The sequence below is a fragment of the Salvelinus alpinus genome, chromosome 1 (genome assembly GCF_045679555.1).
Source record: "Salvelinus alpinus chromosome 1, SLU_Salpinus.1, whole genome shotgun sequence".
Lineage (NCBI taxonomy): Eukaryota > Metazoa > Chordata > Actinopteri > Salmoniformes > Salmonidae > Salvelinus > Salvelinus alpinus.
The window spans coordinates 67,731,191-67,746,288 of record NC_092086.1 but is presented as its reverse complement, the minus strand read 5'-3'; the positions used below and the strand labels follow the sequence as shown (position 1 = coordinate 67,746,288).

At 39.5% G+C, this 15,098-nt stretch overlaps 1 protein-coding gene across 3 annotated transcripts in view; it reads left to right on the top strand.

Moving 5' to 3' along the window:
- LOC139583832 (gamma-aminobutyric acid receptor subunit gamma-2-like) overlaps positions 1–12,996 on the top strand; it is a 63,866-nt gene extending 50,870 nt beyond the window's left edge. Inside the window, exons 8-10 of one of the 3 annotated variants that reach the window (XM_071415361.1) lie at positions 2,162–2,367; positions 3,629–3,652; positions 6,304–12,996. In XM_071415361.1, coding sequence (XP_071271462.1) covers positions 2,162–2,367; positions 3,629–3,652; positions 6,304–6,585 — 512 coding nt within the window. In that variant the 3' untranslated portion in view covers positions 6,586–12,996. The remainder of the gene's footprint in view (positions 1–2,161; positions 2,368–3,628; positions 3,653–6,303) is intronic. The other 2 variants (XM_071415370.1, XM_071415379.1) reach the window with 2 other exon arrangements.
- Positions 12,997–15,098: the final 2,102 nt, after the last annotated feature.

The window sequence follows — 15,098 nt, the reverse complement described above, 5'->3', positions numbered from 1 at the left end:
ATTTTGCGTAGCCTTCCACAAGCTTGCCACAATAAATTGGGTGAATTTTGGCCCATTCCTCCTGACAGAGCTGGTGTAACTGAGTCAGGTTTGTAGGCCTCCTTGCTCGCACACACTTTTTCAGTTCTGCCCACACATTTTCTATAGGATTGAGGTCAGGGCTTTGTGATGGTCACTCGAATACCTTGACTTTGTTGTCCTTAAGCCATTTTGCCACAACTTTGGAAGTTTGCTTGGAGTCATTGTCCATTTGGAAGACCCATTTGCGACCAAGCTTTAACTTCCTGACTGATGTCTTGAGATATTACTTCAATATATCCATATAATTTTCCCTCCTCATGATACCATCTATTTTGTGAAGTGCGCCAGTCCCTCCTGCAGCAAAGCACCCCCACAACATGATGCTGCCACCCCGTGCTTTCACAGTTGGGATGGTGTTCTTCGGCTTGCAATCCTCCCCCTTTTTCCTCCAAGCATAACGATGGTCATTATGACTAAACAGCTCTATTTTTGTTTCATCAGACCAGAGAACATTTCTCCAAAAAGTACGATCTTCGTCCCCTTGTGCAGTTGCAAACCGTAGTCTGGCTTTTTTATGGCGGTTTAGGTGCACTGGCTTCTTCCTTGCTGAGCGGCCTTTCAGGTTATGTCGATATAGGACTTGTTTTACTGTGGATATAGATACTTTTGTACCCATTTCCTCCAGCATCTTCACAAGGTCCTTGCTGTTGTTCTGGGATTGATTTGCACTTTTCGCACCAAAGTATGTTCATCTCTAGGAGACAGAATGCGTCTCCTTCCTGAGCGGTATGACAGCTGCGTGGTCTCATGGTGTTTACACTTGCATACTATTGTTTGTACAGATGAACGTGGTACCTTCAGGCATTTGGAAATTGCTCCCAAGGATGAACCAGACTTGTTGGAGGTCTACAATTCTTTTTCTGAATTCTTGGCTGATTTCTTTTGATTTTCCCATGATGTCAAGCAAAGAGGCACTGAGTTTGAAGGTAGGCCTTGAAATACATCCACAGGTACACCTCCAATTGACTGAAATGATGTCAATTAGCCTATCAGAAGCTTCTAAATTCATGATATCATTTTCTGGAATTTTCCAAGCTGTTTAAAGAGATGGGCGGGGCTAAGACTTAAGAGGGTGTGAACAACGCTGAATGTTCAAAGACTAAGATGAGCTCTCCAGTAGGTGTACCAAAACATTCAAGTGCCATTTTCTCAAAAGTGGGGTAACAAGTTTATCAACTTTCAAGGCATAACTACTTTCCCATTGTTCCTCAACTGTAGTGTATGATATACCATTTTCTAGCTTTGAGTCTCTACTTTTAGTAGCAGACAGCTCAGCTGTTGCTGTTACTGTAGAGTCAAGTGTTGTGGAGAGAGAGAGAGAGAGAGAGAGAGAGAGGGGTACTGCACTGCCACTGTATTGATATTTTAGCTCTATATGATATATGTAATTATAATTAAAGACATCTCAGAGGTGAGTGGAGTGGAAGGAAGGTAGAAAACAGAGAGACCTAGATGCACTGCCAGTTCCTTAATATGCTGTGCATTCGGGAAAGTATTCAGACCCCTTCACTCAATATTTATTGGAAAGGAGCATCAACCTCATCCCCTTGCACATTCACCACCCTGTGAAGTTTATTATCATGTGGAAATGTTGTGCTGTGTTGTAGTGGGGGGACCACACAATTTATCATTGCGTGACTCCAAGTTTATTTCAGCCCAGCTGTGACTTTTTTTTATAGCGTCAGGTAGTTAACCCACATGAAATGGTTGGAAACGTGGTTAGTGTTGTGTAAATTAACCTATGAGCCCCCAGACCCAAATGAATGGGAGATCAGTCAACTTAGTGTAAGTAAACACTAATTCCCACTGGAATTGTGATACATTGAATTATAAGTGAAATAATCAGTCCGTAAACAATTGTTGGAAAAATGTATTGTGTCATGCACAGAGTAGATATCCTAACCGACTTGCCAAAACTATAATTTGTTAACAAGAAATTTGTGGATGGTTGAAAAATTAGTTTTAATGACTCCAACCTAAGTGTATGTAAACTTCCAACTTCAACTGTACGCCTAGCTTCTTAAAATAGGTCACAAATGGTATATGTTTCCCTCATCTTGACCCTCTTGTCCATTGACAGGCATTACCACTGTGCTGACCATGACTACGCTGAGTACCATAGCCAGGAAGTCGCTGCCTAAGGTATCCTACGTGACGGCCATGGACCTCTTTGTGTCCGTGTGCTTCATCTTTGTTTTCGCCGCTCTGATAGAGTATGGAACACTGCACTACTTTGTGAGCAACAGGAAGCCAAGCACAAAAAAGGACAAGAAAAATAAAAACCCGGTGAGTGTTGTATATCCAAAACAATGTAGGCACACAAGTAGTGAATACAAAATTGCCAGATTTTCTGTCAGGGAACTAATAGTATATGTGTACATTTCTCCTCAAAGAATTTTGCATTTGAGCTTAGTGTGTTTTCACAGAGTTCTAACCTTATTTCCAGCCTCTGAAGGCTTTACCAATCACTCTCACTGTATTACTGTGTTACTGTAATGTATAGTCTACTACTACTAGGTTCCCTTAAGGGAAAAGTCATTGTGAGTGCCATGCAGTCTGCGTGAGAGGCACGGGAGAGATTGAACATGTCCTTAATCCACACCACAGCTGTGCAGTTGTAATTTAGACCTTTGTCACATGACCAGACGTTTTCTTAGGGGCTTCAAATCCCCGCAGCATCATGGTAGCTAAAGTGAAAGCACCAGAGTTAGCTAGCAAGGTACTTAACATGCTGTGTGATGCTGCAGTTTCAGCTTCTCTGTAACTAAGATTTGCTTCTGGACATAAATGTGTGCAGGATGAATGAGTAATGATCTGGATGTTCTCACCGAGGTTGTTCTCACTGAGGTTCTTCACATGGTCTGCCAAGATATGATGCAGAAGCCTTTGACTGAGCTCCTTTTGATCTTCATGAATAGTTAAGAATAAAACAGAAAATCGAGGAAATAACATCCTTTAATTTCTCATAGGCTTTGGGTGTAAGGGTCTAACCATTTTATGAAAAATAATGTCCTATTTCATGTTATGATGGTATTTGTTCAGATATTTGCATTATGCATGAGGACAACAACAGGTTATTTATAATCGATCTACTAAATGTATGCGTACTGGAACTGATTAGGTAATCTAAGGTATTTTAAGTTAGATGGAGAAAGAGAGTATAAAGCACTGAAAATCCATATTCAATGTGTTTTTTGGATACAAATGCCATTAACTGTGCAAAAAAATGACATTGTCTTGTTTTGGTGTGACGGGTCAGCTTTGAGCCTTACTAGGATCAATATCACCCCTAAACCATTGATGTCAAGTTTGTTTTTATCATGGATATAGCACATCTCTAAAGGTAGATTTGGCTGGGGATCAACCTGGTCTCCAGTGCGATGTATCCTGTCATGCAACTTCCTCCTACTGTATGTGTGTGTCTCTACAGTATACTGTTCTCTTTCTACTGTTATGTTCTTTTGATGTTTTTGTTTATTACATGTGTTCTTTTTTGTGTTGTTCTCTTTTAATTCCACATATTCTTTGTTTCCTGTTGGGACAATAGCTCCTCCGGCTCTTTTCCTCAAAGGTACACTGCCTTTAGCTTCAACTATTGACTGCATGTGTCTGCTGCATTTTGCCTCTTTCTGGCCCCAGCTAGCGCATCGCACTGCTACTTGTCTGTTTTAGATACCCTTTCTTTACCTTTACCTCAGAATGTCTTCCGCAATACCATCAAACAAGGTGCTCACAGGAAAGTGCAGAGGCAGCCAGACGTACTTGTGTAGTGACAACATTCCGCTATTTCAACCAGCCCACACATGTCGCTAGTTACAAGATGGCACGCAATGGTTTCATTCTGGCTTTTTCCCCCATTTCTTTCTGCCTCACACTGTGCAATTTTGACTGTAAACCGGTGGCATATTTTTCTCCGCTATCAGTTAACCTACCCGTGTGTTTGTGGGGCTTTTAACCTGACGGTTCCTATAGAGTCAGCAGAGCCTTAACAGACTGAAGTAGACAACCCCTACACTGTGCTAGGCCTCATTAGTAGTGGTCATCTTAACGGCTACACACGCAGCAGAGTGGATTCAGCCCCAGTCATCTTCATACACTCACAGTGCACAGGGTGCTACTGAAGAGCTATATTTAACACTCGAGTAAAGAAGATGGTGTGCTTTCAAAACCCGAATCACCCTTAATCTATGGTGTGAAAGAACATTTCTTAATGGGGGTCATTTGACTGAATTTAAATACCATTAGTCAGAGAATACTGTAAGTAAACATTTGAACCAGCCATTTATAGGAAGGGCATTTTCTATAGCTATTTTAAATTGACAAATAATCAACAACAAAAAATGTACTACAGCTGACACTAAGCTTAGATTAAAGTGGTACGGATCCAGAGCAGAAGCCTGTGTTTCCGTCAGTCATTCCTCCCTAGAGGTTGTCTACTTTCATCCGGTTAAAGCTGCAATGCCACTGTTTTGTTTTGCAAACCCCGGCCACGCTGCAGTATCTGTGTTTGTTACACTGCTTGAGCTAGCTCCTACCACACTCTTCCTTCTCCCGTGCAACCCCCCTTTGAGAACCGAGTCACATGACCTGATGCTGCTCCCTGCTGCAAATCCCCTGGCGGCTGTCAATCAATCAGGCAATATTGTGGAACCAGCCATTCATGCTTTACACAATGGTTATGTAGCGTTTTCAAAGGGACGACAATAACCCTTGTGTTCTAGTGCTGGGCAAATTTGAGCTGCAGGGAGCGAGTTAAAGTCAAATCAGTGTTTTGAGCTTTTATGATGACACATGCCTTAAACAATTTACCCCAATGCTTATGGCATTTGAGAAGTGGTACTTGACACACATATGATTCATTTTATGAAGACCAAACATTCGGAAAGCAGTATGATTACCTCAACATAGTCCTGGCACGGCATCACATTGTAAATATAGCTACAGTGAAGACTCATGAAGAGCATAACGGCTTTTGAAAGAGGCTAGGGGCTTTGGTCTCTGTTCAGTTAGTAGCGATTCCATTCAGTTTATTTTAAGCGGGACAATACAATATGTAACTACGTCATTATATTTCTAAGTGACTCATACAGAAAATATTACGCTGGGGTCAGAGAAACGTCATTCTTAAAGTTGATCATGAGAGTTCTTTTTTTTTTAAAGGTGGCGTGTTGTTTTGCGATAAAAGCCCATGAAAATGCCCTGCTTGAATGCTAATTGTGCCTCTTTTGACTGATGGAGCAAAGGACTCGCTGATGTCACTGACCTATTTTAGGAATCATCAGAAATAAAACGCTGTGCCCTGAAGTGGTGAGCAGGCTTAAATGGAAGTTGATTTAACCCATTTAGGGACAGGAAATGGAGGAACAGTGAGTTCCTGCTCAGGAGTCTTTCTTATCATACAGCTTGCATCATAAGCGATTTACAATAAATTCCGATTTCCTCCCTCTGAAATCCATACAAGGGAATCCACGTACAGAACAAGAATTGGTCCCGCTTTATTTGAAGTGCACCTCATGAAGTCGTCATAAAGCCTTCATATAGACTTCATAAGCACTACATAGATGCTTCACATATAATCTATTAACAAATATCATGCTCTATAACGATTCATAATGTGGCATAAGTGTGTGACGTAAGCGTACAGTTATTTGTTCACATTTGCATGAAATACGGTTCGAGATGATTTGTGACCCATTTATGTAGTGCTTATGAAGCCTATTTGATTGCTTTATGAAGCCTTCATAATATTCACTTCAAATAATGCAGGACTGATGTAATTTGAGTGAATCATAATGCGTAAGGGGACTATGGTTTAGCTTTGGGACTAATGATAACCACGATACTCCTCGTGTTTTCCCACGATGTGCAACAGCAGAGCTTATAATGGGTTGCCCAGCACTAGCATCATCTTTCTGCTAAATAAAGCAAAACTACACAATGTTTCTGACAGAAGCTAAACTTTGTACTCACAGGCTTTACCCTAAGGTGTAATTTGCATTGCGTGTTCCAAAGGGAATAGTCCATTGTCATCTTTAAGCCACTCTAATTAAATGCAGGTGCCACTGATATGTAAACATGTATTTGCTGACATGCTTAAAAATATCCCATTGGCAAGTGAAGGTGCAAATTACATTTTGTATACTAACATAAAGAGAGACTAAATTAGGTCCCCTGTGCTGCCTCTTAGACTCTAGTCGCTAACTGTGCTCTCTCTGTTAAAAGCAGACACCTACGGTGGACATACGCCCTCGCTCAGCCACCGCCATCCAGATGAACAACGCCACCCACATGCAGGAGCGGGATGAGGAGTATGGCTACGAGTGCCTAGACGGCAAGGACTGCACCAGCTTCTTCTGCTGTTTCGAGGACTGCCGCTCCGGGGCCTGGCGGCATGGGCGGTTGCATATCCGTGTCGCCAAGATAGACTCGTACGCTCGCATCGGTTTCCCCACCGCTTTCGGTCTCTTTAACCTGGTTTACTGGATCTCCTATCTCTATCTCTAGATCCAGCGTGTAGCCAGACTTAGAATATACGTTCTGCTCCAACTAGACCATTTTTCAGAAGGGGACCCACTGAAATGTTTTCCTTTTGTTTCTGTTTGATTTTATATGTTTGTTCATTCATATTTCTCATAATTTCTTTATATGGTTGAAGCAAAAGTTGTAGCAAAACCATTAGGCATGCAGGGATCTGGAGTCCGATAGTGGAACTACGACTGCGCTTTGGGTAAGGCAAGAACCTAAGTTCACCGTAGTGATTCTGCATGACTACATTTTCCAGATTCCCCTTGATCAGATAATTGGTTTATGTAGAAGGTAATCACAATCAGGGCCGCTTCAATGTTTTTTTTGTGTCTGCCCTTAGTCAGTATATTAGATCACAGTAAACATTTTCACAGTAAACAAACGTCATTCAAACTGAAAAAGTATTAAGGCATGTTCCCGTTTTCTTGCATTAACGAGTCACGCATGCGCTGTAGAAGACAAACGGAAGATTTGACATCAGCTTACTTTCCCATCTTTTAAAATATGTATTCATTTATTGCTGTATTCCATCCATCCAAAATACAAAATAAGCTAAATCTAAAGCACTTTAATAGATATATAGGTTGAACAGTAAGTATGATTTTCAATGATAATTTGATAGCTAGGTTTCTTTTCATCTAACTGTAAAACATTACTTTTACACAGTTAAACATACATTTTTTAATGTGCGGTCAGAGCGCTAGAAAATACTGTTTATGGTCAATGGTCAACTGTACAGACACTGTATATATTTTATTATTAGGTAGTGGTTTACATTTATTGCATGCACCTTTCAGGCCCAAAATCAACACATGTTTTAAAGGGGCAATCCACAGTTGCTACATCCATTTTCTGACATATAAATTAATGATATTCTCATTGATAATTGAAGAATAGAACTTATAAAGGCCTCATGAGCTTACTTCAACTGTCCTACCCCATCACAACCCAGCATATAAGCTTGTTTTACTCCAATGTTTGTAAACATTGTAAATGTAAACAAACACTGTATAGCCTCCATAATTTAGATTTCATGGATGGTCAGTCTTTGCGTCAATAACTCTGTCTATACATTTTTTACCAAGACAAGAGGTGGGGTGTCCGTTTGTTATTGTTTAAACTGTGGATTGCCCCTTTAAGGTCGTCTATTGTTGGCTATGGATACAAAAAAAAGAACAACGGCTGATTATCCATCTGGATTTCGTCTTACTTTTTAGGAAAAGTAGAAAATGAGACAATAAAGTCAGATTTTGTCTTATAAATGAACGTTCATCTCTACCAATATGTATTACAAGAGGATCAATCCAGACCTTACAGGAAAAACGTTGTTATATCAACTGTTATTAACTTGTAGACTGCTCTGAGAAACTCTTCCCTTTCAAACACTTTGCTATTGGTGGCTATCTTCAATTGACACACACGTATGGCTGTGCTGGCTCCTTTGGGAAGTGTGTAGATAAGAAATAGGCCTCAAAAACAAATGTATGGTTTTCTTACATCGAAACATATTTTCTTCCATCAAAACATATTCTGCGCCCTTTCTCTCCCCCACAACCACTTGGTGGAAGTGAATATCATGCAAACACAGCAAGCAGTGTTTTACTTCATTCAGCTGGCACATGGAGTGTCTGGAAGCGGCTGTAGTTCTGAATGCATACACCCATCAACATGCCAAAACTCTCAGTGACAGAAAACACACTCCCATTTGTCATAAGACTGAACTGCATTACTTAGTCACTGCATTAAAACAGGATCCATTCCATCTGTCTCAATGGGTGGTTTAGAGCGACTTAAGGCGAAAACAAACCATTTAACTTGAGGAATATCGATGAACATGACAGCTCCATGGAGAAGAAAGCATCTGCTTGTGACCAGACCAGATGCATAAGCCTTACTCTCTTTGAAGAGAAACACTGTGGAAATTACAATGATCTGACGCTGAAAATGTATTGAAAGATCTGGGAGAAGTTCAGGAATTTATTTTTTGGTTGTTTTTGTTTTTTCTGTGTTTACAATGGATCATTGCATCATTAACGTGTCAATACAGCATTACTCATTGATAGTGTAGCACATTGTGAATGTCAACATAAGTACTCAAACGATTTGTGCTTCACATCATATGCTAATGGAACGCTTACAATGCAACTTATGGGGTATTTGTATACCCAAATCATGGCCAACCTGTTCCAAAAGAGTACCTTAGCTAAAGGCAGCCAGAGGATGTTAAAGCAGTGCTTTAATCTAAATCAGGGCTTCCCAAACACGGTCCTGGGGCCTCCCATGGGGGCACGTTTTGTTTTCTGCCCTAGCACTACACAGCTGATTTGAAATATCTCATCATCAAGCTTTGATTATATGAATCGGCTGTGTAGTGCTAGGGCAAACACCAAAACGCGCACCCCTGGGAGGACCCAGGGCCAAGTTTGGGAAACCCTGATCTAAATGAATAAGTCATTTTACTGTACATATTGTAAATCACATGATATTATGTACATAGTAGATCACAAAAGGAAACAAACACTTATCAAACCCTTCAAGTTTTGAAAGGGGCAATGATATGTTGTATTTTCTTCATTTATCCCCTTTCATTGATATCATTATTATCATTGTATTATGCTGGACTGTGTGGGATATTGTAGGGCAGGTGTATTCAACGAGGTCCGGAGCCTGCTGGTTTTCTGTTCTACTTGATAATTAAGAGCACCCACTTGGTGTCCCAGGTCTAAATAAGTCCATGATTAGAGGGGAACAATTTTAAGAAAGGAGTGGAACTGGCTTTGAGGTCCAGAGTAGAGTTTGAGTGTTGTAGGGTATTTTTCAAGGAAATTGTTGCGTTTCCCTATTTAGAAAGCCCTCAACGAAACAGAGATGGAGAATGTCCTTTGTAAGCAATATCAAAGAGACACAATTTCGTTCTATAATGAATTTATCTTGTTGTTGTTGTATGTTCTATGTTGTGGTCTACATAGGCTCTAAAAACCAGTTGTAGTCAGTTCACTGAATGGTATGACTAAAAAGGTAGGTGGCGAAGTTTCTTATTAACCAGCCTCAATTGACAATATCTTTTCAGACATTCAACTGTGATGTTAGCTACTCCCTGAGGTACTGAACAGATGTGCTACTCTAGTCTAAAGTGACCGTCAGAGTTTTTGCATTCAATTGTAAAGTTTCTTAGCAACAACTGTACTACCCATTGTCATGAACTGTACTACCCAGTTGAATGAAGTGGAAAGTGAGTGGAATTTGAAGCTCTTCCCCTTGTGCATTCACTAGTGGTCCTCTATTTTGTACCTGTTGCGAAGCTATCACTCAGTACAAGGTTTTGTCTTAAGGGTGTGTGTTTTTTCTCTCACTTGAACAGAAAGGAATGGATTTTTGTTGGCCACTTGATAGTTTACTTCAGTTGAAATGTAGAGGAATGTAAGGGTGTGGAAGAACAACTTTAAGTGCCAAACTTTGACACAAATGTGATACATCCATTCAGAAACCCATGGTATTCAATGATCTCTTAATCAAAACAAACTGTTGTTTTGCACTGGATTTTTGAGAAATATGTGTGAATGGGAGAAACGCGTTTTGTGTTCTTAGAGAAATAATATTTAACCGATATAATTTACTATTAACACATACAGCATGAGACATTATTTGTATACCTTCATTTGTCATTATTAAATTTCACAGACGCTGTTATCCAGATCAACTTGCAGTAGTGAGTGCGTACACTTTCTGTACTGGTCCCCTGTGGGAATTGAACCCTGGTGTTGCAAGTGCAATGCTCTACTAACTGAGCCATACGGAACATTATCTCATAACATTATCTCATGGTCTATGGCTTATGAACAAATATCAAAGCACAAGGACCAAACCGTGCATTAGCTTTATCTTAATGCCTCTGTCTCAGAGACACACTTTAATTAATTCAAGTATAACCTTTGAAAAAGAGAATGAGTTAGCATCTTTTTTTGTTTGTTTGTAAGAAAGGCTGAACGAGCACATTCAGAAAGTAGAGATGTTTTTAACTGTGAGAAAGTAGTTACTGAGGTATCAAGTGTATGTATGTGGTTTATGAATACCCAATGACCAACCAGTCATATTGAACGGTGCTGGCATACAAAATTTGATTATTTATATCAACTATTTAAATGTTGCTTTACTATACACAAAAAAACATTATATTGTATTTTTGTGATTTCTTTATTTTCTTATGTTAGTTTACACACATACGGTATGGTACATACAGTATTACACATAGTTAAAGGTTTTGGGAATTCTCCTCGTACTTGGAAGGAGATAATCATAAAAGATAGTGTGCACACGATATATAGGTCAATCACAAATATGAATATATTTAACATTTTAGGTAATGTGGTATTACTCATCTTATTTTAATTTGGCATCCATCTATTCGACCATCTCATGACCTAATTTAGGTTAGAGGAAGACAGAGCATTCAAGGATAAAAGCAGACAGAGATATTTTATTTTGGGGAAACTACAAATATGACCTATGTGAAGAGCACATGTAAATAATTTCTATAGTTATATACTTTGTCAGACTGGAGAAAAAAAAAATATACCAGTCAAAAGTTTGGACACAGCTACTCATTCCATTTTTTTTTGTTTTTTTTGTACTATTTTCTACATTGTAGAATAATAGTGAAGACATCAAAACTATGAAATAACACATATTGAATCATGTATCAACCAAAAAAGTGTTAAAGAAATCAAAATATATTTTATATTTGACAATATTCAAGGTAGCCACCCTCTGCCTTGATGACAGCTTTGCACACTCTTGGCATTCTCTCAACCCGCTTCATGAGGTAACCTGGAATGCATTTCAATTAACAGGTGTACCTTGTTAAAAGTTCATTTGTGGAATTTCTTTCCTTCTTAATTTGTTTGAGCCATTCAGTTGTATTGTGACAAGGTAGGGGTGATATACAGAAGATAGCCCTATTTGGTAAAATACCAAGTCCATATTATAGCAAGAACAATTCAAATGAGCAAAGAAAAATTATAGTCCATCATTACTTTAAAACATGAAGGTCAGTCATTCCGGAACATTTCATGAACTTTGAATGTTTCTTCAAGAGCAGTCGCAAAAAACATTAAGCACTATGATGAATCTGGCTCTCATGTGGACCGCCACAGGAAAGGAAGACCCAGAGTTACCTCTGCTGCAGAGGATTTCATTAGAGTTACCAGCCTCAGAAATTGCAGTCCAAATAAATGCTTCACAGCGTTCAAGTAAAAGAGACATCTCAACTGTTCAGAGGAGACAGCGTGAATCAGGCCTTCATGGTCGAATTGCTGCAAAGAAACCACTACTTAAAGGACACCAATTATAAGAAGAGACTTGCTTAGGCCAAGAAACACGAGCAATGGACATTAGATTGGTAGAAATCTGTCCTTTGGTCTAATGAGTCCAAAGTTTAGATTTTTGATTCCAACCACCATGTCTCTGTGAGATGCAGAGAAGGTGAACAGATGATCTCTGCATGTGTGGTTCCCAACATGAGGAGGAGGAGATTTGATGGTGTGGGGGTGCTTTGCTGGTGACAATGTCAGTGATTTATTTAGAATTCAAGGCACACTTAACCAGCATGGCTACCACAGCATTCTGCAGAGATACGCTATCCCATCTGGTTTGCGCTTAGTGGGACTATCATTTGTTTTTCAACAGGACAATGACCCAAAACACACCTCCAGGCTGCTTAAGGGCTATTTGACAAAGAAGGAGAGTGATGGAGTGCTGCATCAGATGACCTGGCCTCCACAATCACCTGACCTTAACTCAATTGAGATGGTTTGGGATGAGACAGACCACGGAGTGAAGGAAAAGCAGCCAACAAGTGCTCAGCATATGTGGGAACTCCTTCAAGACTGTTGGAAAAGCATTCCAGGTGAAGCTGGTTGAGAGAATGCCAAGAGTGTGCAAAGCTGTCATCAAGGCAAAGAGTGGCTACTTTGAAAAATCTAAAATAAAAATAGTTTAACACTTATTTTGTTACTACATGATTCCATATGTGTTGTTTCATAGTTTTGATGCCTTCACTATTATTCTACAATGTAGAAAATAGTAAAGATTTTTTTTTAAACTGGAATGATACGTGTGTCCAAACTGTCAACTGTTACTGTATACAGTATACCACACCATATTTGCAGTACTGGGTACCTGGGTTCCAAAAACAAAATACATCTATTATGAATTCCATTGATATCTTAGTTGTTTGCCATCTCTGTATATTTATTGAGTATTGTACAAAAGGGACACTGATTAATTATTGTTAGGGTCTGCATAATATACTAAATGTACTGAAAAAATCCTTTTCATAAGGGAATTGCACACAGTTGTGGAATTTTACAATAAAAATGATTGCATTATCAATGTGTCTTGTTTGTCACATTAATGCCTTGTGTTATTCTATGGAATGGCATGCTATAACAAAACAAATGTGACCATACATCTGACATGACAAACTAACATTTGCTGCTGATTTCTCACGCTGTATAGACCATAGAATACTTGTGAGAACAGGTTAAAATCCTTATTGAACTACGATAAAGTGTTTGGTGCTGTTCCTGAACAAAACAAGATGCATATTTGGAGGCATGTGAATCATTTTTTGGTTTGCGACTTGAGGTGTGGTTGACACCTCAAGTCGTGATGTGATGGGAGCATTAGCAGGAGCCCAGTGTTTGATGTGTTTCAGGGCAGCAGCGTGCTAGGCTGGCTTGCGCTGTGAGACCTCTGCTTTGGCACCTCATCCCCTGGGTTGAGTCACAGCTGCTGGGCCAGAGATGGCAGCGAATCCCCCTGGTTATTACACAACGCACTATCAAAGGTAGCCTTTCATCTGCAGAGGTACAAGCTCTTGTGAAGAAAAACTGGAACTACAAGGGTCCACCATTAATAATGCAGCACAGCCACTCATTTTTTAATTAACATTATTATCATCTTGGTGCCAAACATTCATCTGGTCCATGGCGAGGTGAGGCAATATCCAGGATGTATTATGCTTCTGGAGTTACATTTCACTCCTACAGTATGATTTGAGGTATGTCGTTGATTGAGGTGTGCATATCCCTGGAATGTTGTTCTCAACTCAATTCTATAGGACTCGCTTTTCACCGGGATTGTAGCTTTCCATGAGCGTGGCAAGCCAAGATAGAGGTTAACTAACCTACGTAGGCTAGGTGGTTGGAGAGCAAAATAATTCCAGGGACATAGCAAAAGAGGGATTCTAGTCATGCGGAATATAAGACTTGCTGAACTTTAAAGAAGTTTGTCCAAAAAAGAAATGTCTCTGATCCTACAGGCTACCTATAAAATACTATATGGACCTGTAGAGTCAATAACACTGCATTTAGACGTATAGATTAATTCAACATGGTTGATAGCTCCATTGAGCATGTTTTAGTCAAAAATGTTGCTTAATCTATGTCCAGGAAAAAGCCTCCGATACATAAGTTGTTTTGAGTAGACCCCCCCCCAATATGGGGGGAAATCACCCTTTCCCACTAGCACTGACTTTGCAGATAAAAACTTTGTTTGAGGGAAAATGTACATGAAACTATTCAGATGTGTTGTTGTCTCATCTAGCAATCGTAAGATGAATGCACTAACTGTAAGATGCTTTGGATAAGAGCATCTACTAAATGACTCAGCACACACATTTCATAATTATTACAATGTGAGTGAGAGAGAGAGAGAGAGAGAGAGAGAGAGAGAGAGAGAGAGAGAGAGAGAGAGAGAGAGAGAGAGAGAGAGAGAGAGAGAGAGAGAGAGAGAGAGAGAGAGAGAGAGAGAGAGAGAGAGAGAGAGAGAGAGAGAGAGACATGATAGTGGTGTGTAAATTAGTAAACACAAGATTGTGCCTAATAAAACTGAGCACAAAAACAAATAGTTTCAGGACCATTGACAGCTATACGAGCCATTGAGGAGAAAATCGCTCACCTTGATCCAGCACCGGTGGGGCCACGCCCTTTGTTGTTTGCTAGTGCAACAAGCCTACGTGTTTGATTTTACTTCATTTTAGTCCTCATTTGGACTAATCTTCCAAGAGCCCTCAAGCAATTAAATACAATTTATAATACGATCACATTTTCACATATTGACCAGAGAAATACTCTTAACAGTTTGAAAAGATAGATTGATTCCTTAATCTACCATAATCCTGGTTCTAAAGTACTGTTTGAATGTATATATTGAAAGGTTTCTGGTTTGCTCAGATAAATTATTCAATTTATTTATTTATGTGAATCAAAATGTTATGTAGCCTATTTCTCTTGTCTGTTTGAATAATAGATGGTGGACCATCTATTCTTAGTATTTACTGAATGTCTTTTTTAAATGTTGTACATTGTGAAATAAAATAAACGTGTTTTTTTTCAATTGTCTTGTTGATTGATGACCAACCAAGAGCATTGTGCATGACATCTCCACCTGAAAACAATCCTTGCTGCTTTGTTCTGTGCAATCTGCAGCCT